Source organism: Cyprinodon tularosa, unplaced genomic scaffold (assembly GCF_016077235.1).
Source record: "Cyprinodon tularosa strain WSP-4 unplaced genomic scaffold, ASM1607723v1 ctg94, whole genome shotgun sequence".
NCBI classification, from domain to species: Eukaryota; Metazoa; Chordata; class Actinopteri; order Cyprinodontiformes; family Cyprinodontidae; genus Cyprinodon; species Cyprinodon tularosa.
The window spans coordinates 1,504,443-1,532,094 of NW_024039718.1; the positions used below are offsets into that span (position 1 = coordinate 1,504,443).

Sequence of the window (27,652 nt, forward strand, 5' to 3'; positions counted from 1 at the left end):
CAATTCCTCAAGTGCAAGTCTGACATGTGCAGTTGCTTCAAATGGTAACTCTGGGAATATTTAAAACAGCTAAAAGCCTTTCAATCCCTCAGCAATGAGTATTTAATGTTTGCATGTCACAACTAGAGCTGTATTGATTGGACCATTAGAAAAGGTTTAGAACCAATGCTACTATGTCATCCTGGATGCAAATCTCTCAAGAAAACCTTGCAGCTACTTGTGTGATCCATGGCAGGAAGATTTAAGAGTGTTTTGAGAACAAGCATTAGCCCACGACTGTGTTAGCAAAGTGTTTTAAGTTAGTGTACAGAGAAAACTTTATGGGTAAACCACCCAATTTTTTACTTCAAACAAAAACACCAAACCGGTCGACGAGCAAAGGTCAGACCATCAGAATTTATCTTCAGGGACCCATGAATCTCTGCTCAGATTTATATGCCAGGCCATGCGACAAATGCTAAAATGGTGTATGTTCTTTTAAGCTGCAGGGGGGCGCATGGCTACCCGGGCATTTAACAGATACATTTTTAAGGCTGGAAAGCAGAATCTTTGAATGTTTTTTTCTCTTTTTTTTTCTTCCATTACTGTTAGCAGAAAATTCAATGTGGGGCTGGTGGGTCTATCAAGCTGTTTTCAAAAACCTCTCAGTAAAATCTTACAGCAACTGATCTTTTGTTTGTCAAACGAAAAAAAAAAAAAACTCTTGCATGAAAAACTCTTCCTCCTAATGCACTTTCTCTGAGCTAAAAGTTGTGATTATCATTTGATAGGGGTTTTATGTAGATAAAGAAAGTGATAAATTATTGTAAAGTGAAGTAAAATGATAACTAACATGTGACATCAAGTTAACCCTCTTGTTTTTATATTCCTACATAACATCGAACCAGAGGTTAGGTTAGTTAAATGTGTTTAAATGAACCTTAGTTTCATTCTGACATAAAAGCCTCAGAATATAACTCAAATATCATCACCTTGACAGAGGAACATTGCAGACAGGTCAGCGATAAAGTTTCAGGGATTTTATTTTTTAACCAATTTTGACCATTGAGAAACCATATCTTCTGATTTTAGTGTATTAACCTTTTTCTCACGTTAAGGATGTACTAAAAAATATTTTCTTACTTCTGTAAAAATCCATTTTGGATTTCTTCCGCAAAAGTTTAAAAAATAAACCACTGGACTTGGTTTCCAAGGTTTGAAGATGTTTCGCTTCCCGTCCAGGAATTGATAAAGCTTCCTGGAAGGGAAGCGAAATGTCTTCAAACCTTGGAAACCAAGTCCAGTGGATTGTTTTTTAAACTTTTATAGAATGACTATGACCTGGATGACTGAGGATCTTCATCAGCATCTTGAATTTGGTCATACCACTACAGTAACTTCATTGCTACAAAAGTCAACTTGGAGAAAGAAAGCACAGTGTTGAAAGTATTTGCATAACTGGGACATTTCTAAGCAATATTCAATAAACTAGCCCAAGGATCATTGTTGTTCAACTATTTGACCTGACAAAGATTCCCTAAGGTTCACTGTGTGTCTTATTTTCACCACAGTAAAAAGTCTGCAGTTGGCCCCTGCAGGAACAGCCAAGGAAAGAACAGAGGCATATTTTATGTCTAGGACAAGTTTCTGGGCGCTGGCTTGGAATATGCCGGGACTTTTTTTACAGACTGGCACAGTAGAACAGTGCTGATATTCATGATCTGCACACACAGCAACAGCAGCTGTTTCCACTGATTAGTTCCTCTTACTGTTACTTAAGGACAGCTAATCAGTGAAAAAAAACTGGCACCAAACAGAAACCAAGAGAAATGGAGATGTTTGCTGTTTACAGAAAATTCTGAAGAGGTAACATTAAAAGGCATCAGCCATAATAAACAGGAAGTTATGTAGTTCTTACGTCTGCAAAAAAACGCCTTCAAATGGAGTGCCCCCTTTTTGTCCCCTATAACTAACATAGTTAATATCCTTGTAAAGTTTATTTATGAATTCAAGTTCCTTCTGCATCTCTCCATGTGTGTTTAGATCTGATTAAGATGAGGGGTACAACATCCTCTCATTATGATGGTCGTGTCGTGTTAGAACTAAACTCTTCTTGCTCTTCAAACGATCTTTCACAGGTGTTTGCTTTCCTGAACAACTAATCATTATTCACATTTTACCTGCAGCAAAAACTTAAAACAAAAGTTGTGAAATTAACCTGCAGGCAAATTTAAAAGTTCAAGTATCTGCGGATTGCTTTTGCACAGAAAGGTACAAAACCAATAACCCCCTCAGTCAAAGTACTTGCCGACATGAAGAATGTTTCACTCCTGCATTTTTTCTCTCCGTCTTTAATGCTGAATGTCTTTGTCATCCTACGATCAACTTTGTCTGGGTTGTTTACAATAAATGAAGCTCTGGCTTTGGAACGCAGGGCATCCAGAGTTATATTGTAGCGAATTGCTAAGGGACAGAAAAACAGAAATGTTAGAAAGAAAACATTTATTGGTGTTCATTTAAAACTATATGTGGTAAGAAGCTGGAGAAGCACAAAATGCTTGATGGCTCACCTGCTTCTGACTTTGCAACCTTCATCTTCGACTTAACATGGTATGTAAAGCAGACCTCTGTGGTCACACAAACATTAGGTCTGTCCGGTCTACATGGACGAGTCTGCTGCAGGTTGATTTTAACAGGATCGAAGGTCATCTTAGCATGAAGCTCTGCGACATCTCTTGACCTTTTGAAACAAAAAGACAAAGACAACTGGTTAAGATTAAATGTTTCTTATTTGAAAGAAACAATTCTGCAGACTGATGGGATAAAAATACAATGAAACAATTTCACACAGGAGGACTCCATATCAAAAAGTTCAGAATTAACCTTGATCATTTTTACCTGCTGTTTTTCTTTTATTCAACATGTAAAAAAAAAAACTGCCTCTGTGGTTGTTTTTTTTAGCAAGTAATTGCTAAAACTAAAGAGCTTAGTAGGGATCTTCAGCTGCATTTTCTGGCTGCTCAAAACTCAACAAAGGCCTACAATTGTCTATGTATGTATGTGGGTTCAAGTGGCCATAGTCCTTCCATCATTTTATCCAGGGTTGGGTAACAGGGGTAGCAGCTTCAGTAGGGAGGCTCAGATGTCCCTTTCCCCAGCGTCTTGGGCCGGCTCCTCAGGGGGAATCCCAAGGCATTCCCAGGCCAGCCGAGAAACATAGTCCCTCCCTCCACCGTGTCCTGGGTCTCCCTCATGGTCTCCTTCCAGTGGGACGTGCCTGGAAAACCTCACCAGGGAGGTGTCCAAAAGGCATCCTGACCAGATGCTGGAACCACCTCAATTAGCTCCTTCTCAACGTGGAGGAGCAGCGGTTGTACTCTGAGTCCTCCCCGGATGACTGAGCGCCTGACCCTATCTCTAAGGGAGAGCTCAAACACACTACAGAAAAAACTCATTTCGGACGCTTGCATCCGGTCATGACCCAAAGATCATGACCATTGATGAGGGTAGGAACAGAGATCAACTGGTAAATCGAGACTTTTGCCTTTACAGCGCCTGCTTCAAAGCAGAAGCCATACCAATCCTCCTGTCCCATCTTCCCCTCATTCGTGAACAAGATCCCAAGATACTTAAACTCCTCCATCAGGGGCAGTGCATCATCCCCAACCCGGAGAAGGCACTCTGGAAAAGGCTAGAGATCATACCACGATCAAACCAATAGAACCACGTCATCCACGGATAAGAGAGACGTGATCCTAAGGCCACCAAAATGGATACCCTCAACACCTTGGCTGCGGCTAGAAATTCTATCCATAAAAGTTATGGACAGAAGTAGAATCAGTGACAAAGGGCAAATTTGGCGGAGTCCAACTCTCAATGGAAATAAGTCTGACTTACTGCCGGCAATGCAGGCCAGGCCCTGACACCGGTCATACAGAGATCCAACTAGGGTTGTCACGATACTAAGCTTTTCAATTCGATACCGATACCAAGGAAAATATTCAATACTCGATACCATTTTCGATACCACAAGGATAAAAATAAAGACTCCAAAATTCAACAGAAATATTTTCATTAATAAATAAAATACAATAAATTAATACAATAAAGGTTTTATGCTGTGCAAAATATTAAGCTTGATAAAAAACTTATACAATTTAAATTAAGTGTTCCTTCCTTGGCTATGCTTTGCACACATAACAATGACACTAGCCAAACCGGTTAAGAAACAAAAATAATTCTCAGCAGCTGCACCTCTCACAAATAAAAAGTCTGAAACTGAAAAGTGCACAGAATTATTCAATCACACAGTGTTCTGAAAGTGCATTGTCCTCTATTCTGCAATTTAGATGAATGACTGCTTAGTTGCCACTGGTGGTGGCACTGTATCGATACTTTTAAAAACAAGTATTGTATCTGGATACAATGTTTCAGTATCGATACTTTTTTGAGTATCGATACTTTTGACAACCCTAGATCCAACAGCCCTTATTAAAGGTCCCGCTACTCCATTCTCCTGGAGTACCCCCCACAGGACCCCCCGAGGGTAGAAGGCCTCCTCAAGATCCACAAGACACATGTAGACTGGTTGGGCAAACTCCCATGTACCCTCCAGGATCCTGCCATAGTACATAAGTAAAATTATTGAACAAGACTTTTCACACTGTCCAAGATTTCAGAGGATGCGCATCGGCGCTGATGGCGCAAGAGTAGAATAAGAATCCCAGGATCACATTATTGGCTATCTTGATATCTTTTTAGGATTTGGAATTATTGTTGTCATTACTAATAAAAAGTTTTCTTTCTTTCAAAGAAAATATTTTAAATTCTCAATCTGCCAAAGGTACTTTTAGCTTTAATTGTAGTCATATCTTTGCCTTACACATTAACAGCCTCTCACAAAAGGAACTTAAATTTTGCTTTTGTAAAATTTAAGTTGCATTAACTTTTTAAATAGAAAAAGCAATAAGCTAATTTTTTGTTTGGCAAGCATAGAAAATGTCTTCTCAGTTTCTTCTTTTAAATCTTTTTATAATACAGCCATCAGTAAAGGGGGAGCCTCTCCCTGCTGCCAAATCCTATTTAGGATCTAAGCCACTTGGGATATGGAGTTTTCACACAGCTTTGCTAACCCCCTACCAGCAGATGTGGGAGAAGATCTTCTTGGGAAACTAAGTCATAATGTGGGTGGGTTCAGCATACTGCTGTCCAGCAGTGAAATACTGAATGTGGGCGGGGGTTTTAGCACAGAGATCATTAAGGAAACCGCTTGTCTTCACATTACAAGTCCAATGGGAGACATGCACAGCTGTAAAAACCCAGAATAAGTCAAAAGCAAAGTGGACGTGTAAGATGATGCCTTTGGGAAATGAGGGCTGCTGATAGCCATGATTGAAGTGGAATGCATAATGCAAACGTTGGATGTTTATATGCAAGGAAAGGTCTTTTTACCAGAACAGGGATGCCCCTCCTAGACCTCCTATGGTAACATCGATGATTCCATCTCCATTTAGATCCATGATTCCATGTATGGACTGACCAAAGAACTTAACTTTTTGTCCATTACCACCTGCAGGGATGTGCTTTCAAAAGGCAGAGACACAGGCAAAGGTAATTATCAGAAGCAGTTGGCAGTTTTTTCATGATGTTCACTTTAAAATGGGAAAGCTTTCTGTTATCGCTAGACTTTAAAAAAATAAAAACAAACCACATACAGTTTTGTTGGATTTGGCCTATGTGAGTCTAACCTGTACGAAGCTCTTTTTCAGTGACCGATTGTTGCTTCCATGATAGATGTAGACGGCTCCGCTGTGGTCATTCTCAAAAGGTGCGCCGATCACCACATCATTGAACCCATCAAGGTTGAGGTCTGACACAGCGGCAATGGCTGTACCAAACCGAGCTCCACATGGCTCATTTTTAATAGAGCAGCCATCTGATTGGGGCGTACAGCAGGACTGCTTGACCGGCTGTAAGTTAAACTTGTGCACAAACTTGCCCTCCTGAAAATATAGATGATTTTCTCATAAAGTCATCTTTCTATTGAGGACATTCAGCAGCAAAAAGACTATGTGGTAATATTTTCTCATTATATACCTCAAATTTGTAGACATAGACCTGACCCTGCTCATCTCTTTCAGCACCCATGTACATCGGAGCTCCGACCAAAAGAAGGTCTGTGTAGGAGTTATTGTCCACATCAACAGTCTGTAGGACGCTGCCGAAGTAGGAGCCAATCTACAAAAAGAAATGGCAAAATGTCAGCAAATGAGGACCTGTTAGATATCTGTTTTTTCTGAGATACTAAAAAGATGTGCTATTAACCTTTTTTTTTAATGAGTAGGGATCATGTTGCAAACTATATGTAACACACATACAGGTTAAACCATCAATTTACCTACACTGAATAAAAATATAATATTTTCCTCGCTATCTGATTTTAACCCAAGAAAAGCCTTTTCTGTTTTTGGTCAGTTAAGAATATAAAAGCGAAGTGTTAGTGTCTCATAAACAATTTGTGACTGTCCAAATGATGTTATTATTTGGCAAGTTTCTGATTTCTTTTAAACATTTTATCTAAGTGGAGTCATGAAAGTGATTATCTTTTAAAGCAACATCTCATTCGCACAGCTACATGGTGTTAAATCAAAGAAAGGAATCAGAAAAGATGTCGGTAAGATAGTTCTGTCCTAAACATCATTAAGTATAATAATCTATCTATTATACAGCTGAGAAAAAAGGCAATAGAGCTTATGAAGATGGTGGCCATTTTTTTTTTTATCAGGAGGTGATTGGAGTTTAATTATGCATTAAAGACAATTACTTTAGCTTTTGTAAAAGTGATATTGTCTAATGAAATTAAAACTCAGGTCTTTAGTCAAACATCATCACATCTACACCATCCTAATATGTGGTAGCATCATGCTGGGAAGGTTTTGGTTCAGGAGGTTTGGTTCACAAGGCTTCTGGTGCTGCTCACAAAATAGATAGAACCAAAAAACAAAAAACAAATACAAATAAAATATTAAATAAATATTAAAGCAACAATTCAGACGTCAAGGAGTTAAAGCCTCGGCACAAATGGGATTTTCACCTCAACACTGATGAGTTGAGGACAACAAAAATACCATTGCATGGCCATGTTAACGGTCTCATCGCGGTTCCATAAAATTTGAAAGCAGGTGGTTTTTAAGGTTTGTGCCAGCAAGATAGTTTACAAACCTGACCCAGTTGCACAATTTCTGTCAGAATGAAATAAACAATATTGCAACTAACTACTGTTTAACTGTAAGCTAATGGAAGTCACCTGGAACATTTGACCCAATCTAAGAAAGTTGGGAAAGGGGGAAAAAGGAAATGCAATTAATTGAAAAGAAGCACAATTGCACTTTTTTAAACTGTACAGTCAATAAATGTATATTATTAACAGAGTAAGCCATGTCTGCTGGATGGATATACAGTAAGATTGAGTTAGTTGTAATTTCTTTCAGTTTCGGATTGGCAACTACTATTTTTGAACAATTTTGGAAGAGGCTTTAAACTCTTCTCAGATTAATGGGCAGCAACTTGTGCTTCTCAAATGTTATTCCTGATGCTGTTCCTCTTAGCATTGCCTTAATGAATCACTGTATTCTTGTTACCCAAAAACTGTCAAATATTATTAAAGAGAGTATTATTACTTGCTGTCTCTCCTATTAAAGAGACAGTCAAACTTGCTGATAATCACTAAGTGGATTACCACAGTGCTACTGCCTAATTCCATTCTGGAATCATCAAGGATGATGTTTCTTTCAAAAATGAACTCAACTTGTATCTGGTCATGACCCAAAGATCATGACCGGATACAAGTGTCCGAAATGAGTTTTTTCCGTAGTGTGTCTGAGCTCTCCCTTAGAGATAGGGTGAGGAGCTCAGTCATCCAGGGAGTACAACCGCTGCTCCTCCACATTATTTTTCAATATGTGTTTATATTAAAGGTAATATACATGTTAATAATATATTTTCACTAAGCTAGTGGCACATTTCAGCAAATATTATATTTACAGAGATAAACACTCACCTGCTCCCCATTCAGTGTCTGCAAAACTTTAACACTGTTGTCCTTATTCAGGCGGTAGATAACTACTCGGCCTGTATGGTTGTATCGGGGTGCCCCAGTGATGTATAACACTCCGTCAGACGTGAGAGCAGACTGTACGTCATACCCTGCAAAAACAAATTACACACAATGTTCAAATCAGAAAATACGAAATTTCACCAAACTACCAACACTGTCTGTTTCTACTCAATTTACCTGTTCTGCCCGTGTCTATTCCTGCTGATGCACTTGATAAGGATCATTGTATTCACTATTTTGCTTTGCTGCTGTGGCTCTAATTGCTGTGCAATCAAGCCAGCCTGCTGCACCTGCGTCTCTACCGTTATATTATGTTTTATACTGGCAAGGAGTTGCCAGATTATTGAAAGCTGTAGACAACTAAAATGTGCAGTGTTGTTCCCTTGCCTGCCTGCCTGCCTACCTTTCATAGTGTTTCTGCCTTTCTGTCTTCAAAGCTCTGGAAATCAACCCTGCTCCGCCTCCCGATTACAGTTCCTGCCCAGGTCTACGATTTGTCAGGCTTTATCTGCTATCCTGTGTTTGACTTTATGTCTATGTCCTAACTATTTCATTTTATTTTTGTTTTTTATTTCCCAGGAAGGATGAAGAATCATCCCTTTGTTAATGGAGCTTCTGCAGAAATTTTTATGACTTCAGAGAAGAGAGTTCCTGATTCTGTTGCTGGTGGTTTCCAACCACTTGGGTTTTTTAATACCGTATTTTCACGACTATAAGGAGCACTTAAACGTCTTTTTTTCCCCTCAAAATGTGCGGTGCGCCCTTTGGTGCGGTGCGCCCTATGTGTGTTGTAACTGCGACTTTTGAGACCACCTCATTGAGGAGATGATGAAAGAGTGGCTGAATGTAAGGAGACCAGGTGTTTTTTTTCCACTCATCACCATTAATCTGTGACTCCATGCGGGCCCATCTCACAGCTGATGTGAAAAACATGGGGAAACAAATTAACGCTGTGCTCGCTGTTATTCAACCGCTTGACATAGGTGTGAACCGGACCCAGCAGGTGCAGCAGAAGCAGCGAGTTTAAATGCAAAGTCAATGGTTGACGCGCGTATAGGCGCAGCAAAAGGTCCCGCAGCTTGAGATGGAAAAATTGAAGTTTTGCTGCTGGACGCGCCGCATCAACCAATCAGAGACAGCGAGACAGACACAGCGCTCTGATGACATATGATATTAGGCAAATGAAAAAGGCTGGATGGATGAGGAGATGATGAAAGCGTGGCTGAGGCAGGTGTATGTGAGGAGACCAGGTGGTTTTTTCCACGCATCACCATCGCTGTTAATCTGTGACTGCATGCCCATCTCACAGCCGATGTGAAAGAAAAAAGAGGTGAATCAAATGAACGCTGTTCTTGCCGTTATCCTGGGAGGTCTGACAAAGGAACTTCAACCGCTCGACGTCGGTGTGAACCGGCCGTTCAAAGTAAGGCTGCGAGCGGCGGGGGAGCGATGGATGACCGACGGAGACCACAGTTTCAGAATAAGTGGAAGGCAGCGCCGGGCAAGTTACGCCACCGTTTGCGGATGGATTCCAGATGCTTGGACTAACGTGTCTGCTGGCTCTGTTGTTCAAGCTTTCGCAAAAGCCAGCATTATTTCTGAGGAACCGCACGGCACGGAAAGTGACTCTGACAGCGAAGAAGGAGAAATTGGCATGTCTGATTTAGCGCAGCTGTTTAATTCAGAAACAGAGGATGATGACTTTGATGGGTTCGATTAATACTTTGTAATAAATACATGAATAAAGCACATTCATACTCAGTTTTGCTCCCGCTCTATTTTTCTACCTGAAAACTTAATTCAACAGCAGCCTCTAGGCTGGGCAGCCTCCGGGTTCACGCGGTGGCTGGCAGGTGTTTTTCATCTAAATAATTTAAACTGCAGGCACCAGGATAGCGGTAATAAAAGCGAACATATTCCGTCGGCAGGTTTCAGGAGTTTAATTTAATTTAGAACTGATCACAGCGTTCTGTCATCTGCGATGTGTCTGTCTCACGGCCAGCTCCCAGGTTTGATTAATACTTTGTAATAAATACATGAATAAAGCACAGTCATACTCAGTTTTGCCCCCGCTGTATTTTTAAATACGAAGTAGAGGTATTTAAAGGTAGTAGAGGACATGTACCTGTATATAAAAAACGCGCCCTATAGTCCGGTGTGCCTTATGTGTGTGTTAAATACAGAAATGGGACACATAACTGAGAGTGCGCCTTTTACTATGGTGCGCCTTATGGTCGTGAAAATACGGTAATTACAATTGAATTGTCTTTGGGTTTAGCTGAACATTTGGGTCCTCAGATCTGTCCTTTACACTGCCCTGTCCTACACTGCCGTTTTGTGATATTTATAAATACCTGCACCAAGCTTTTCTTATGTCGACTTGTGTAAAGAACCATAAAACACCAGTGGAAACTGGCGAGCATGGACATCTCCTAAGAAAGAAATAATACATCCCTGCATGCTGCAGTCTGGCTCTCAGGGCATGTGCCAATAGCTGCGTGTACTGTATAAACCAGACCAATATCTTCTCCATCTAAAGACATGTTGATTAAATCATTTTATTATAAAGAGGCTGTCGTTGTTTTAAAAGGCAAGAACATAGAATGGTCTGTATACTTTGTTTTATTTTATATATTTTATTGGAAAAAGAGAGAAAGGCATCAGCTGTCAAATTACCTGTCTTTCTTCTTTGTGGCAAAAGCTCCATATTTACTTTGTAGTTGTATTTAACTTATTAGTTGTATTTAACTTATCAGTGTAATCACAGTTGACTATATATATATATATATATATATATATATATATATATATATATATATATATATATATATATATATATATATATATATATATAGTCATCTAAATAGAAATTTTAGATAATATTTCTCAAAGTTGATTGCAGTTCTCCTACACAACTACAAAACATTTCAGGATCATGATCTCTACATATAAGATGTATACATCAATAGACTATGGGTCAGATCTTCAAATATTGTAAGGACCAGTAAATGGCAGTTACTATGTTTTTGTGCATTAAATAGGTGGCTGTGTTGCATTGGATCTACAAAGATTAATCACACAAATTTTATGACCTCCAAATCGGTTTGGTTCTGCCTTATTAAAAAGAGCAGTTTGCATGTCCTACAGGTAGTTTGAGAGTGGCTGTAAAAGAAAGATCAGTTTCTAACTTTCCTTTTGTAGGTAATGATACCTACTTGAAAAAAAATGATTATATTGTTAGAGGCGAATATTGGTCATGTTAACCTTCATTGCAAAAACAATCTTGAAAAAAGTAAAATTTTCTTAAATTAACTGTATTTCGCCTTAATTTTAGCAGGTAAATAAGATGATTTGCCAACAGAATTTTTTTTTTCTCTTAAAATAAGATAAATAGATAATATGCACTTGAAATAAGACAATAAAATTGTTTTTCTTATTTTAAATGTAAATTGTCTTGTTCAATTGGCAAATTGTCTCAGTTTCCTCCACAGTTCAAGAAAAATGTGCTTATTTTAAGAAAAAAGTACTTGCATATTTTGCTCTGTATTTCGTGTAGGATTCACAGCAAAGCTTCCTTTCTTGCATTGGCCTATAGTGGCTGGAGCAGTGCGCTTATGCTCTGAGAAAGTTGCAAGTACCCCCGTTCAATCCCCACAGCATCCACTCTGGGTTCCTGAGGAAAACCCTTAACCCCACACTGTTCCCTGGGTGACACACAAGGGCAGCCCACTGCTCCCCAAGGGGCTGGGTGAAATGCAGAGAGGGAATTTCCCCATTGTGCTACAATACACATTACATTAACTCATTTGGAAACTTTGTGGTTGGTTTGTGTGCTGACAGCTGCAGTTTTAGACTTTTGAGGAAACCAATCAGAGCAGAGGTTCATTTTTTTTCTGTTGCACATAAATAAGACTGATTCAAATAGGAAACACCCTGACCTGGTGTCACTTTAGGTTGAATATTGGAGTATTGAGAATGTCAAACTAGTTATAGTTAGGAATTAATTCTCCTTTCAAACCTTACTTTCAAACGTGCTAGAAAGCCACAGTTGAGTTTCAGATTTAAAAAAGCTCACTTTTCATGTGGTAAATATTTGCATATCCTCAACCTATAAGTTTGCATGGTTTTCATTCAAACATAACCTGCATATTAATGAAGACACTCATACAAAAAAGACTGCCTGATGAATTGCAAACGTAAATTACTTTGCAACTTTTTGAAGATCTGCTCTGTGCGTAGAAACTGGGTTGCACGTGTTGTAAGACATGGAAAACCTTTTGAAAATATGTCCCTGTGTGATCTTAAGATTGACTCACCCAAGTACTCTGCCAGTCCTCCATACATCTCCTCTGGATTGTAAAACTCATTCTTTTTGGGAGTAATTGTAGTGCCATCAGTTTGCATGACCACTGTACCGTTCCAGTCATATGCTCCAACTGCTCCCAGTAACAAGCCGTTCTATGGGAAACAACACAGACAATGTAAGAACAAATGGGTAGGCTATAAGAGACCAGGGGCTTCTAAACTGATTTAACACCAGCTTCAAGAAGTACTTGCATATTAAAGGAGCCAAAAAATAAAGGTAATAGAGAAATATATATATAAAAAGTTTAAATTACAGATGCACAGTGCTTTGCAAAATTGTTTATGCCATTGACCGCTTAAATACCTGGTCAACCAAATGGTTTACCATTTGCTGAACTTTATATTTGTATTTTTCATTGTAGAATGTTTACTGTTGTGTTTTTTTTTAAGTAGACAAATTTAAGATCTGTCCAGGGACAACAGATGAAAAATAGCCTTTTAGCTAATTCTGGTGCATTTACAGGAATGCCTTTTAATGTACACTGTCCCTGTCTAATAAATAAATAAATAAAATAAGCAAAATGGAGTTTGGAGTTTGACAAGGCAGTCAAAGAGTTTAATTCTTTCCACATTTAACATTAAACCCATAAACTAGAGCTCATATGTTAGGAATTCCTGTTACAAACCCAAAAAGTGATTCATGATTGTAAAGTGAGAATCATGGATGGATTTCACATTTTTTGTACAAATACAAATATGAAAAGTATGACATGCTCCCGACATCAAAGCCCCAAAACAGAAACTAGTGCAAGGTTCCTCAATTCTGGTTTCAGAGGTCTCTGTTTCAACACACCTTAGTCAATCAGGCAATCAGGACTCAAATTGTAGCCTCTACCCCCTGTTCTTAGATCCTATCTCTTCACCTTTTGCAGGGTCAACAGCTGAAACACTATCCAGAAGGAGGAAAGGAGATTTGGCCTGCTTTGCTAAATCTGAACAGACCCCAGTCTGACTGACGTCATTACATGACGGAATGAATGATTATTGGTAAAATTGAGACTACAGCCTTCAGGAAAAGCACTACAGAAATACAAAAGCTAACCAAATGTAACAAACAGCTGAAGCTTTGCATTATAAAACCCATAACATATGCATATGAGGACATTAGCATGAATCATAAAGAATACACAAGAAGAAAATCATGTAGCTTCAGTAAACTCAATGTGCCAATATGCCCTGTCACGTAAAGGATTGTGGGTAGCTGTATAGCTCCTAGCAGTGGCTAAGAATGTCAGGGTGGCCCCTATGTTAAATGAATGACTTAGACAAATTTTATTGTAATTATGTAAACACAAAGTGTATCCAAAACGAAATTTCAATGCATACAGCTTTTCAACAGTGAATGAGCATCTTACAGCAGTGAAATGAATGGGCGCTAGAACGCATACTGCTCTAAATCCTTGTTCCTTTCTTGCTACCAGTACTATTAGGACAGAACTTATTATGTCAATTGTGGATGCACTTCTGGGATGGATTATGTGTCCTTAACCATTTGAGGTATTCAGATTGATTCAGCGCTTGCCTGCATCCCGAGGAGGTAATTTAGCCATTTGATCCAGGTGTAGAAGCAGAGACACATGTACGAGACGCAAAACACCGGACCTCCAGGACTTTAATAGAGGAAACCTGAGAATGAGTAATACATTTCCTCCAGCATTCAACCTTATTTGTTTAGAAGAGTCAATCTATCTGTCATGTAACATTAACTGTTCTCTAAAGCAGTGGTCCCCAATCTTTTTTGCACCACGGACCGCTATATCTCAGACATATGGGGGGGGGGATTAAATATGATCAAGTAAAATGATACGACTGGCATAAAATCAATACCAACAGCATAAAAATGAAACAACAAGCCAGTCCCATCTAGGAGACAATGACATACGAAGTGTGCTCCTGATGTTCAGTCTGCTCTGTAGCTTTGTTTTGGTCGCTGTAACCGCAGCAAATACCGCTTCACAAAGATAGGATGTTATAGATAGGATGAGTCTTGAACTGAATAAACCTGTGCCAAGAGGCACAGATGCACCGACTGATGTAATTGGGATAGAATACGGCAATTTTTTATATTTTTCAAAATAAAACATCACTCAGACTCTGATCGTCGATAAATTATATATATATATATATACTTTTTTCTGTGCGGCCAGGTACCAAATGACCAACGGACCGGTACCGGTCCGCGGCCCGGTGGTTGGGGACCACAGCTCTAAAGGACTCTGAGGGTCAGGGAGTTAATAAACAAACAGCATAATGAAAACTGAGAGAAACCCCACGTGGGGGCAACTCTTTCAAATCACAAATTTTAACTCAGAGAATTTACCTTGTTGACATTTAACTATTTTTGTTTAGCTTTTGCTGTATGCTGCTGGTTGTAGTCTTGCTCTATCTAAGTCATAGCTCTCTTACAGCCAATCCTAAAGGAGCTTATCAGAGCAGCATCTCTAGAACATGATGACTTACACAACTTTTGTCATTTTGAGCATATATATATGAGATCTAATTAGAGTAGGTGGGGTCAAATCAATCATAATTGAGATAGCTGGTCACACTGCATTAGGGAAGAACTTCAGTGAGTCACACTATGGCTGCTGAAGTGTGTTCAGTAGCATGTTCAGTCGTCATTTGCATAGCTTATTTTGTCTGGCTGTATTGAGATGAAAGCACCTCAAGCACTATTGTGGGGTTGGGGGTCAAGTCAGGAAGAGGAAGAGGAGATGTAGGATCTTGTTTGTTCTAAACCGCTGCAGGAAATACCTATTGAATGAAATTTTGTAATCTGTGAGGGAGGAAAATCAACAACCACATGATTCAGCTTCCCAAATCATCATCTGTGTTTTTTATATCTTGTGTTTCTTTAATAGTCTGATGCATTCAGTCACAACAGCATCTGTCTGTGCAGAGTGGGCTGAGGAATCTGGCAATTCTATGTCCACAGTCATTTTTAGATAACAGTTAGAGAATGTTTGACTTTTAATAGAGCATACATTTTGTTTTTAATATTCAGACCTGGATGTTTAGATTTTGGACTTACTTTAGAAGCATGGGCGCTAAATCCAGTTTGGGACATTTCCATCTCAAAGGAGGAGGTATGATTTCCAGATGTAGCTGAAGAAGGATAGAGCATATTGGGTTGAATGCTACATAGATAAACAGCACAAAATTAATCTATCGTATAGTGAAAATACAGTTTCACAAAAATATGTTCATGTTAATGATAACCTCCAACCTAAAAAAAGAATTAAGGATCAGAAGTGCTTCATGAACATAAGTCTTAATAAGTGGCTGTGCCTTTTACAAAATGCTTAAGAAAAAAATCCATAAATACATTGCATTCTAGTTGCAGATCATGCATAATTTGTATGACATAATGAAGACGTCTGTTAGCATGAAAATAGCCATGATGCTCCAGTTATATTAGCTAAACCTGTTCTTGTTACATCTTAATGTTGGTTTTCAAATACCTAACTAACTTGCAGTGTACTGCATGCAAAGCTAATTAGGTTGAATTTTTGGATGACTGGCAGCCCTCATCTTTTTTCCACATCCTTTTGCAACAGCTCTGTTGCTACAGACACCAGAGGTCTAGTCAGCAGCTGTGTGGGTACTGCAATCCCTTGTTTTTGCTGCACTGCACCTCAAGTTTGACCTCAGCCTCAAGCCATGGTTAAAAGGAATTGAACCTCATTAGATTAGTTATTAGAAATAATACTTGATGACCGAAAAAGAGACTTTATTAAAAAGACTGATATTTATTTTCTGTAGATGTAACTTCATGTAACTTTTGTCAATATTTGGATGAATTTCGTAAATTTTGTCAAGCTATCGCATTAAAGTTACTGGGCATATGTATAACGATAACTAGTTAAACTTGTTAGATACTTCATTTTCATTTTACCTTCCAGAGCAAAAATCTTTTTCCCAAGTGTATCTGCAAAGTTCTCCAAAACCACCTCATCAGAAACGTTGAAAAAGTGATCAGCTGTTGGTTCACTGGATATTGACTTAATCTCTTTAATAAACTTCTGCACATCTTCTTCACTTTTATTTTCCCGATTGTAGTATCCCAAAACCTGCAAAAATAAAAAAAATAGGTTTGACTCTATAATCAGATTTAGTAAAAAAAAAAAATCAATAACAAAAGGATTACATTTTAAAAAACAGTTGTAAAAATAGAGATTATTTAAGTGTTTGTTTGTCAAAACTATATACGTTTGTGAGTAAATGATCAGAAATGTTTGAGAACTCAAATATGAGATTTGTACCCACAGCAATACCAAACCTCTCGATGCCGTCATTTTCACACTCAGAAATCACATTTTGTTGTAGGTGGAAGTCATGTGATTCTCCATCTGTCACGATCACCATAACTTTCTTGGCATCAGGTCTTGCACCTCTCTCTGGTGTGAAGGCCTCCTTCCTAATTTAATACAAAATTAAATATGAATATATAAGAAGTATATTAAGGGTTTACTTTCAAAAGAGTAAGACTAAGAGTCTTTGAATACCTTTTTTTTTATTTTACAATGTTTGCAGCTGCCTGGAAGCCCACTTTAAAATGTACAATGTCCACTTGTTAACATACAATACAATATAATATAAGTATTATTTTTATTTTTTTATTATTATTATTTTGACCACAGACTGGCCCATTAGGCATTGATGGAAAAATGATAAAGCCTATGAATGGAAATAAACTTTTTTTATGAGTAGAGCTTGCAAAATGTCCTCTTGATGTACATCTATCTGTCTAAAAAGCTAAACCTACAGTAACCTAACAGTCCTGTTATTCTGCACAAAGACAGAAACCTAAATGCTTCTTGTTCCAACTGGCAGATTATGGCTGAATATTTTTACAAGCTGTCTAATCACATCAGGGCAAAATGGTGGGTAGGATGAACAAAGCGTAGTCTATGCCTGGACTTTCTATCCCCTGCTCTTCTGTCTCTCTCTCCTGTTTTTTTTTTATAGTTCCCAGATACTATGGTGACAAAAAGCTGTATTAGAATAATCAGTAATCAGTAATAAAATGGATATTTTACTATTGTTTTTTTTAAACATTTAAAAGTTGTTGTTTGCATCGCTGATACACACTTAATATGTGTAGATGTCCCGGAAGCACGATCCGTTCAGTGCATGCGCGAAATTATATACATCCGGGTGTCCATAAATTATGTAATTATGGTACTAAAACTACTGATTTCCATCCTTAACACGCTAAAGAATAATAATACACATCTGTAAAAAGAAAAAAAATGACGATTTTTATGCTTTTTACATTTTCTTCGTTAAACTGCTTCCTTCATCATCAGGCATGCCAAGAATTGTCCAGCAAAATATGATTAAACCATGTTTATCTGCATTTTAGTTGTTTCTTTCTTTAGATACACATTATATTTTAGTACATTTACTATTTTTGGGGAGGGAAACCGTAATTTAGGCATTTTTAACAAAATAAAGTCAAGGACGACCCGGATATATATCTGGATGCGAGTGTGAAATGATCTGATGGATCATGTAGTGACACGCATTATTTGTGACTCAAATGCAAGGTCATTGGATTAGATCAGAGGAGGCAAGATTTTTCTTAGGGAAAGTTTAATATACAACTTCCAACATCTGACTTAGTGGGTGATGGGATTCAAACCAGCCGTACTGGTCTTTTTGAATGGGTTTGCAATACACATTTACACTATAACTGTCCTCCATCTGAGACTCACACTTTAAGAAAGCCACCTGCCATTTTTTACATCCTTACATGGGAACTTCATGTATTTATCTACTGAGTTGATGTGACCAGTGAGATGTTGGACTTTCTGAGATTTAAGTTTAGCAGGCAAAAATGATGTAGAGTGGTGCTAAAAATAAGCACCATCGAGTATAAACACTAATTCACAGGCATCGATATTTTATCGGTCCAAATGTATACGGGTCCCATTCCTACCTAAAATCCTGATAACTGAAATTTTATATTCAGTGGGATGTCTTCATTTTGTGCTCCAACTGTATTTCTTTTAATGAATGACATCGCTAACGCCACATGCAATGCATTAAAATGTTGATTATATTCTGGATTCACTTATTGTTAATTGACCTTTCTTTGAGTCAGATAAAGAAGTTGTAATTCCAGAAAAGAGGCCTGATTCTGCTTTGTTAAACACGCATCTTAATCATTATTCTTTCTTTAAACTTGATATGACAAGCTGAAATTAAAAGTGCAGCCAATGGGGTGTACCTCGCAGTATCGATGGCCAAGAAAGTATGAGTCTTTGTCCCGGTGTGCTGAGGAAGATCTTTTACAAATTTAATCAGTTCTTCATTGTTGTTAAACTGGCTGAGGTTGACATGGTGAGCCACATCCTCACCATATGATACTATGCCCACCTGGAAAACACACAGAAATTGTGGTAAATGTTATTCCATATCCAATGTTTTTCCTTGTCAAATTGTCTTTCCTGGAGTGCTTCTCTCCTGTCGTCACAGTGGAAGTAAAATTAAAATGCTAAAACTGTTAGGCTATAAAGGAGATGTATTACTGACCTGCGAGAGGGTGGGCCCAATCCTGGTGCTTTTAAGGAAGCGGAGAAGAAAGTTAACAATTGCAGGCCATGGGTAAATGCTGTTTGATCCATCCAGCACAAACACAATGTCCAGATTGCTCGAACAATCTAGAACAAAATCAGAACATATTGAAATGTCACAAATTACTGGAAATAATACATATATAACACATTTCAACTGGTGTTGTATTTACATATTTAGAAAAACTAATTCATCACCATTTCAATGAAGGGGAAATTATGTAGGTAGCGCCATCCAAATGTGCCTGAAAATCCACTGTGATGTTTTATTGTGTCTTAGTTTTCATTTTGTCCTCCAGTTTGGAAGGCCATAGTTTAATCACTGGCACTTGATTGGCCTTTTTTGCAATAATTTCTCTGCATGTGTTCTGCAATTGTGCTAAATTTAAACTTGTTCCAAGCAAAATGTTAAACCATGCCTCAGTATAATTTTAAAACTTAACCTTCATTTCACTAAGGAACTTTAATGTTTCTTTTAGAGTTATATGGTCATAATCTGCTCAACGGTTCTACAACCAGATCTTTGCTCGGAGATGCCATATCTCTCTCACAAGCAAAGCTTGTTTTCATTGCCAGTAAACAATGCAGTTAGATATTGGAATAAAATTCTGGAACCAGTGGTGATCCATTTCCCCCAGAAACTAAAGTCCATCCTCAAAAAAACAAACAAAACAGCTCTAGAAGGTCCCTGCAAAGATTGGACTATCTTAACGCACTAGAAAGTGTGAGTAGGACAAGGGCGTAGGAATATGTTTACAATTGGGGGGGACACATGTCGGAAATCTGAGATTCGTAAATATTCAACAGAAACATGTCTTAAGTACGCTACTTAAAAAAAAGGCTATTTAATCTTTTACTTTATTCCTTTATAAATGTGTCTTGCAAAAATAATGCATTTAAAATTTACATAATGCATTTGTTCATAAGATGTGAGCATATCACCAAACAAAATGACTGGAGTCTTTTATTAAGCAAAGGGAGGTGTCTTTCAAGGGCTTCAGCCCTTGGCATATTTAGTGTCCGCATACGCACTAGAAAATCAAATATTTCAGTTGGATTAAAAACAGTTCAGTAGGCCACACAAGTGCAAAGTTTGATATGTTTTATTTTGTCAAACTTGCAATAATGGTCAAAAATGAATTTATATAGGTTGACTGACAGAGGGAGCTGACAGTGTGGTGAAGAATTATGGACAGGGCGCTTTGAAGCATCTGGTTCAAAAACGCATTCTAAATCTTTGGTAGAAATCCATCTATCCTTCCATTTTCTGTACACCCTGTCCCTTAGTGGGGTCAGGAGGTGCTGGTGCGGGGTCCACCCTAGACAGGTCGCCAGTCTGTCCAGACCTTTGGTAGAAATGGCGCCTTTAATTCCAGTTTGCAGTACAGAACAGAGAAAACTACAGAGTTTTCAATGTTGTGTTAATCTGTTTATGGTCTAAAAAGAGGAGCCAGCAGTTTATTTGAGGAAATAAAGGCGCAGAAGTTAATTAGTTGGTTAATTAGTGGTTGCACAACCAATGCGACCGCCGCTGCTAACAATTAAAATTAACTCTCCCTGTGGTTTTAACTAACGATCAGGAGCACGGCAGGTATAACATCTGTCCATTTCGGGGAATCAAAACCACGCAAAAAATAAAAAATTCTCGTTAAACGCACGCCCAGACCGGGCAAATTTCAACACAAGTTGTGTTAGGTGACTGTAACTCACACTGACGTTTCTCTTTTTAAAAAAATCTGAGTAAGTCCTACTGCTGTTTCAGCCTTTTAGTTGGCGGTGGCATTGTACTGAAATGAGATCTATAAAAAAAAAAAAAAAAAAAAAAAATTTGGCTAGCGTGGCAAACGTCTAGAGAAAGTTAGCAGTTAAATATTGGATGAGTGATCAGCCCAAGACTACGGAAGAGGATAGGGCCTAGAAAAAAAAAAAGTTAAGTGATTTTTTTATTTTATTTCAGTTTAATACGGGAAAAAAGTCAGAATTTTGACTTTTCTTTCTCAGAATTCTGACTTTTTTTTTCAGAATTTTGGATCTTAATGTAGATGGTCACCATGAAGGCAGAGATGTGGAGCACTCAGCTTCACTGACAAAGATGTGAGTTGTTTGAGGAGGGCCAGTGACACATTGGTGGAAAATGACAGAATTAGGCAACTTTTTACGTGCCTGAGGGGTCCCCTCATTAATAGAGGAGCAGAAGGTCATTAAAACAAGAGAGCTAGTCTCTAAAACAGACATGGCTATGGCTGGATGCTAACATGTTTGTTGTTAAACATACTTTTGTTATATTACATTTGTGTTGTGTTTTCCAAATAGTGTAGAAAATGAATGGTGGGTTTATAATGTTTAACTTTTATGAGCAGGACAGGAAGCAGAGAAGTGTAGCATTACCTCCAACTAGTTAAACTCATAATTATGAAGTTATTCAACAAATTCCTCAAGTAAAAAAGTGCAACTTTTATTTTTTATTTATTTATTTTTTACCAGATTTGTTGATTAATTTCAAAATTATGTATTCCTTCCAAATTTTCAAATCTGAAGAATATTTTAAACCAATATCTACATTATTTAACATTTAGTTTGTTTTAGCAGTACTTCCTGTTATATTTCTTTAAACGTATATTTTACATTTTCTTGCACAGCAAGCTCAGCAGATTTGAAATTGTGTGCTTGTGTAAACACAAGTAGTCAACCTTTACTCTAAACATATATTCTGGTTATCTTTTAGTTAGACCTTCTTGTTTTTATATATCTGTATAATACCCCCCCAACAAAATAAAAACACTGTAAATTGATTAGAAATATTAATCATCTGTCAGATTTCTGAGAAAAAAGTCAGAATTCTGAGATTAAAGTCAGAATTCTGAGAAAAAAGTCAGAAGAAAAAAGTGAAAATTCTGAGATTAAAGTCAGAATTCTGAGAAAAGTCAGAATTCTGACTTTTTTCCCCATGTTAAACAAAAAAAAAAAAGTAAAAATCAGTTAACTTTTTTTTTTCCAGTGGCCCTAATCCTCTTCCGTACAAGACTACGATGACTAAACCAAAAAGATTCAGTTTCTATATATGAAAGTGAACTAACAAGACGTTATAGCAGCATCCCGACAGACCATTTTACCTCATTCACAAGTTTCTGACTTCTGTGTCACCGTTTCATCTCCCTTCTGAGTGTGCAAAAACACAGCAGTTTAGAGAGGGGAGGGGGAGTACAGTGACGTAACACTATGCTGCGCCTTCAAAATAAAAGCACGCTAGTTAAAAAAATGTCAAAATCTAATATTTTGCGGTACAATTTTTTGGGGGGGACATATCCACTTGGCTTTTATGTTGGGGGGGACATGTCCCCCCCGTCCCCCCCGTCCCCCCCGCTTCCTACGCCGCTGGAGTAGGAGTAAAGAGCTCAACTCAGCTGAGCACTTATTAGATATCTGGGTGTGCAGTATATGTTAGAGTCAACGCTAAACCACACACTGCTTATCCTCAAACAACTCATGTATGGGGAATTAAGTAAAAACAGCTTGTAATTAATAATTAGTGAAAAAATTGTACTAATTACTGCAAGAATACAATTGTCTAATGACACCATATACCTCAAAATAAATGCCAGCAAAAACCAAAGATGGACAACCTCTAGAACCAAGCTGTGTAAGTCGTACCTTCTTGTAAGAGTAATCAAGCTTTTCAAGGATATAAAATACCACCTCAGTCTGTGTTTTTAAAGGGGAGCAATGATTGCCTTAAGTAACATTTTCAATGTTTTAAGGGGTTCAACACGGTACAAAACATGTCTAGTTTTATGGGTACTGGCTAATAGTGATGAGGTTATATCCCTTGGTCAATACACCTTTTATAAAGGTCTGAATGGACACTTCAGGCTGCTAATGTCTTTCCATATACACTTACTGGCAATTTCATTAGGCACATATGTTCAATTTGATGTTAACACCATTATTCAAGCAATCACATTTCACCACCTCACATAAGGCGGAGATCAAATTAACTTTTTTTTTTAAAAAAAACATGGCTGCTCGTGCCAGATAAAGTCAGAATATGTATGAAACTGGAGATTTCTGATAATAACCAGAACAAAGACATGTCTAAGGAAGAGAAGACACCCGAGATCATGTTTAGTTGAGTGACTAGCCTTGGTTTATGCTAGTGGTGTTATCATGGTTTAATAGATGAATTATTGGCATGTGTTCAGCCCATTAGTATTAAGTGAGCATGGTTTCAATGCCATGCTGCCAATTATTGTTCATCACCCGGATCAATTTATGTTCACTACCCTTTCCTAAGCAAACAGTGAGCTCAGAGTGCTTCCAAAATCCATTTCTGGTGAATCTCTCAGGAAGGTTTGTGACATTAATTAGAAGAATCGAGTAAGCTGAGTTGTCTAAAAATAATCCAATTGCTACCAACATTAACTAGAAGCACAACATTTAATTAAAGGAATTGTACTGAATAATTTAGAAATCTCAAATAAACAGGATAATAACAGGAATACTTATTCAGGGTAATGAAAGACACTATTTATTTGTTAAGTATCTACAGCTCTAATCCTTTAAAAATAATGTTTAATTCTAGTTAGAGCTCAAAACAATAAATTTCAATATTTATTTCTGGTAAATAAATAGAAACGAAAAGAAAATATGGGAAACAAAAAGAAGCAATGACTGGAGTCTGTTTACACTAAACATTTTTCCTAGTTGTTTCCTTCCAGGGAACGAGAGTGCAGTCCCAGTAAACTGTCTCCTAAATTGGGCATACAATGCAGCAGAAGAGTTGGGCTGGGCCAAGCCAGAGAGTAATAAAGGGTAGCAGACAAGTTTACATTCAGAGGAATGCTCTAATCCTCCTCTCCTGTAAGGGAGGGTGAGTTTGATGTTGGGGTCTTGGGTGGTACTGCTATGATTGGTAGATACTGCTTATCTCTTATCCTGCTCAGATAATTTGTATGCATACATCATGTCCTGTGAAGAGTGGCTGGACATTACTCAGGCGAGCTACATACTTTGAACTCCAGGAGCTATGGAGTTTAGGATCTGGAAGGAGGGGCTGACGTTCGCACAAACTCCCGAGATGTACTGCTGCTGGCCGCACATGTAGCCATACTGAGGACCACACGCCTGTGGAGACAAGAGACACACACATACAAATAAACTCTGGGAAGGAGGATCTCACAGGACTGTGACTGGTTAGCTTTCCACCAGTCTGAGGTGATGGGTGAAGAAATGTTCAGGGCTACTTAAGAGCAAAAACAAAGATCCCAAGAGGAAAGAACTACTCAAATCCAGGAAAACTGAGAAGATGCAGTTTTAAAGTACTCAAGAATTATATTTGAAATGGAAACCAATACTATTTTACAGTAGTAAACTTTGACAAATAATCTAAATGTTTTTCTTCACTGAGAGACATACAACTAACGTTTTGCCCACAATCTCACTGTTTTGTGAAGGTGTGAAGTTTGGCAAACCAACTGCTAAAGCCCTCCACATGTTCAACAAAAACAGAGACTTGTCTTCCTTCTTAACAACAATATCCATTATAAAATATTTGTGTGTGCTGGGGTGTATTTCTTACATTGTGGGGACCATTTACAATGAATCATAGCACATTGTGGGAACCGTCTGATCTAGCAGGTAACAATGCCTGGTCCCCACTAGGTGCAGCAGAATTAAATTATATTACTTCTGTTTACACCCATTGAGATGACAAACTTCGAAACTGAACTCTTTGGTTCTTCCCCTTATAATGTAATAAATAACTATTCCAACTTTTCTGACAAGGCACCTGAATGTCTTCTTTGTTTTCGAAAATCTTTGGGGGGTTTTCTCCAAATATTTACATTTCATCACTGCTGCACCTCATTGTCATTGTCATGAGAGCTGAACAAAACTAAATTTCGTTTTTTATACACTCTGTGGATAGAAAATTACAGTAAAGTTTGTCTAAGTCTAACAATGATTTGTATAGGTCTACCTTTTAAACCCCAAAGGTACTCAAAACAAAACATTGAGCACATCTTCACTTAGACAATGTCATGAATGTCGTGGTTGATGCCAAAGCATTTATGAGCCTGTAGTCTATGTCCCCTGAACGTTATTTAGCTCTAAAGCACGCTGTTTCTGCAGCTGTGACATCAAACATGTTAAAGGGTCCAATCTAGCAATCGAAGTATTATATTGAAGGTGGATTTTGTGGATATCCAGGTCAACTCGGACACCAATGGCAACTCCACGTAAGGTGAAAACAGTAAAAAAAAAAAAAAAAAACACTTGTCAAGAACCAGCAAAAGAGTGCAGTAGTTCTGTGTTTTGGCCACAGGTGACAGAATAATCAGAAAACTCTGTCTTGCCTCTTTAGTCCAGCCCCATCTAATTAAAAACACAACTGAAAGAGGTTTTATTTATTTTGTTCTTATTGTCGACGCTTTATTGGAAAGTTTGTTATACAGTGAAAATATACAGTTGAAAATTAAATTTTTATGCTAAACAGATTTAATATATATTACCATGTGAATAGATGTAAAAGGGAGATTACACAAGTTTATTTTTCAGGTCATTGTTGGGGGACACAAAGGGCTACTGCATCAAAACGTTCGGGGTCCCCTGCATATGGCCTAAGCCTAGACTCCTAGAATTAAACCCCATTTTTTTGGTCAAGCCCTGAAATCACTGACAGACTAAATTTAAGACACATACCTGCTTAAAATCTGCACTCTGCTCCCAATCATATCCCCATGTGTTACTTACAAACAAACTAATGTGTTTGCATTACAAAAAGTCCACTTTACAAAATCTGTTGCAGTCAACTCTCAAACAAATTGAAGTAAGGATCATCAAAAGTCTCAAATATTTATTAATGTAGTTGTTTTTTTGTATTTCTTTAAGTATAAAAAGAGTAACTTTATAAAAATTATTTTTAAAATAAAAAAGGAAAAACTAAAAAATAAGACAATGATTCCAATAACAGCAGAGTTGTTTCACAAATAGTATCAGATCGAATTTTCTTGAAGCACAAGATGAAATTTATGCACAAAATAGTAATTCATAAGCCTGTGGTTGTCAGGTCTGAGTAAATTGGTTTTACACAATATGTTCCAATCTCATCTGTGCACTTATAGATTTGCATGACATTCCCAGGACAGCGAGTCTCGATGGGAAATATGGTGTAAACTTTGTAGTTCAAAGGTCTGCAGAGTTTTCTAACAGTGAGTAAAATTATTTTTTGTGCTTGGTGTGGAATATGTACACTTCCTGCTTACCAGAAATCCTCCAGAGGGATTGGTCACCAGAGTGGTTCCCATGGTCATGTTTTCCTTTACTTCGTGTACATCGGGAATAGTTGTGTTTTCTAAAAAAGAGAAAAAAAAATAGGGTGAATAAACACAGTGAGACAAACAAAACTTACAGAAGACGAACAGCTGAACAAATTCCTCTCTTGGATTTTCCCACAGGAAGAGTGCAGCTACCCCTTTTTCCCTCACTTCTGTCTGTCCAGAAGACATAATAGGCACCAATATATATGCTTAACACTGTTTATGTTTTTTACCATGATTTGCCTCTAAATGTGGCTTATTGCTGTTAAAACAGATGATTTGGTGGTGGTGGTATTGGGTGGTGGATGTTGAATCATTAGGTAACCACAACATGTGGCTAAAATTAGTTCCTCAACTTGGGAATAATCTGGATCTGGTTTAGTTTAGATTTCTCTTTCGATGGTTTCGCATGGCCTCACTAACACGTTTATGTGTCATTTAACTCTGTATGATGCTCCACAAGTCATGAGAAAAAAACGTGTGTCCTGCCTTTTTTTTTTAACATCATAAAGTTTATTAAATTGTACAAAAACAATCATAGTGAGAATACTTTGGATTAAACAATACAATTAACAGTAAGGACATTTTATTTGTTAGACAGTGTTTTCCAAATTCCTTATCATCTAACAGAAGGAATGACACAGAACCCGTGCTCATCATATGTTCCTATGCAACAGAAAGTAGTGCAGGAGAAGATTGATGCTTCTACATTTTCAGATAAAAATATGAAAAATCTGTCTTACTGAAGGCCTTTTGCAATGAAAAATATAACAGAACTATATATTGGGTTATTTATGAGTTCCCTTTATTATTTTTGAGCAGTGCATAATTCACTTGTATATGTTTGTCACTTTTTCTCATTAAGACAATAACGAAATAGACCTCAGTGTTATTAAATATCAGATCATCTAAATTATATATTTTTGACTGTTTACCTAAGCATTTCTGCATGAATACACTACATAATTTTTAAAATTACCTTTTCGTAAATAAAGCCACCATAATTCAACACCATCTAGCAGCCAAACAAAAACCTGTGGTTGATTGATGACTTTTTTGCCAGTATGTCATCATGCATAATGAGCTCGCTTCTCCAGTTTGACTGTATGTTAGAGCGGTTCAAGATTACAACACATCAACCGCAGGGTTTAACCTTCCTCATTATGGTTTGGGTTTTCTCATCTGTGCTGGGAAAACTATAAACCCAGTGTGGAGACGCAGTTGGCCAAGCGGGACTGGGGTGTGTTATTAGTAAGTGAGCTCAGAGCGACAGACTGACTGACAGATCAGCGTGATGGATG

General features: G+C 37.8%; 1 protein-coding gene across 1 annotated transcript in view; it reads right to left on the reverse strand.

Moving 5' to 3' along the window:
* itga1 (integrin, alpha 1) overlaps positions 1–27,652 on the reverse strand; it is a 67,713-nt gene that overhangs the window by 13,911 nt on the left and 26,150 nt on the right. The window contains exons 4-17 of the mRNA XM_038275049.1: positions 26,298–26,386; positions 24,045–24,159; positions 18,998–19,125; positions 18,693–18,841; positions 16,727–16,877; positions 16,356–16,530; positions 15,492–15,565; positions 12,412–12,553; positions 8,039–8,184; positions 6,076–6,216; positions 5,727–5,981; positions 5,431–5,561; positions 2,550–2,719; positions 2,288–2,442 (exon numbers count right to left, since the gene is read on the reverse strand). Coding sequence (XP_038130977.1) covers positions 2,288–2,442; positions 2,550–2,719; positions 5,431–5,561; positions 5,727–5,981; positions 6,076–6,216; positions 8,039–8,184; positions 12,412–12,553; positions 15,492–15,565; positions 16,356–16,530; positions 16,727–16,877; positions 18,693–18,841; positions 18,998–19,125; positions 24,045–24,159; positions 26,298–26,386 — 2,021 coding nt within the window. The remainder of the gene's footprint in view (positions 1–2,287; positions 2,443–2,549; positions 2,720–5,430; positions 5,562–5,726; positions 5,982–6,075; positions 6,217–8,038; positions 8,185–12,411; positions 12,554–15,491; positions 15,566–16,355; positions 16,531–16,726; positions 16,878–18,692; positions 18,842–18,997; positions 19,126–24,044; positions 24,160–26,297; positions 26,387–27,652) is intronic.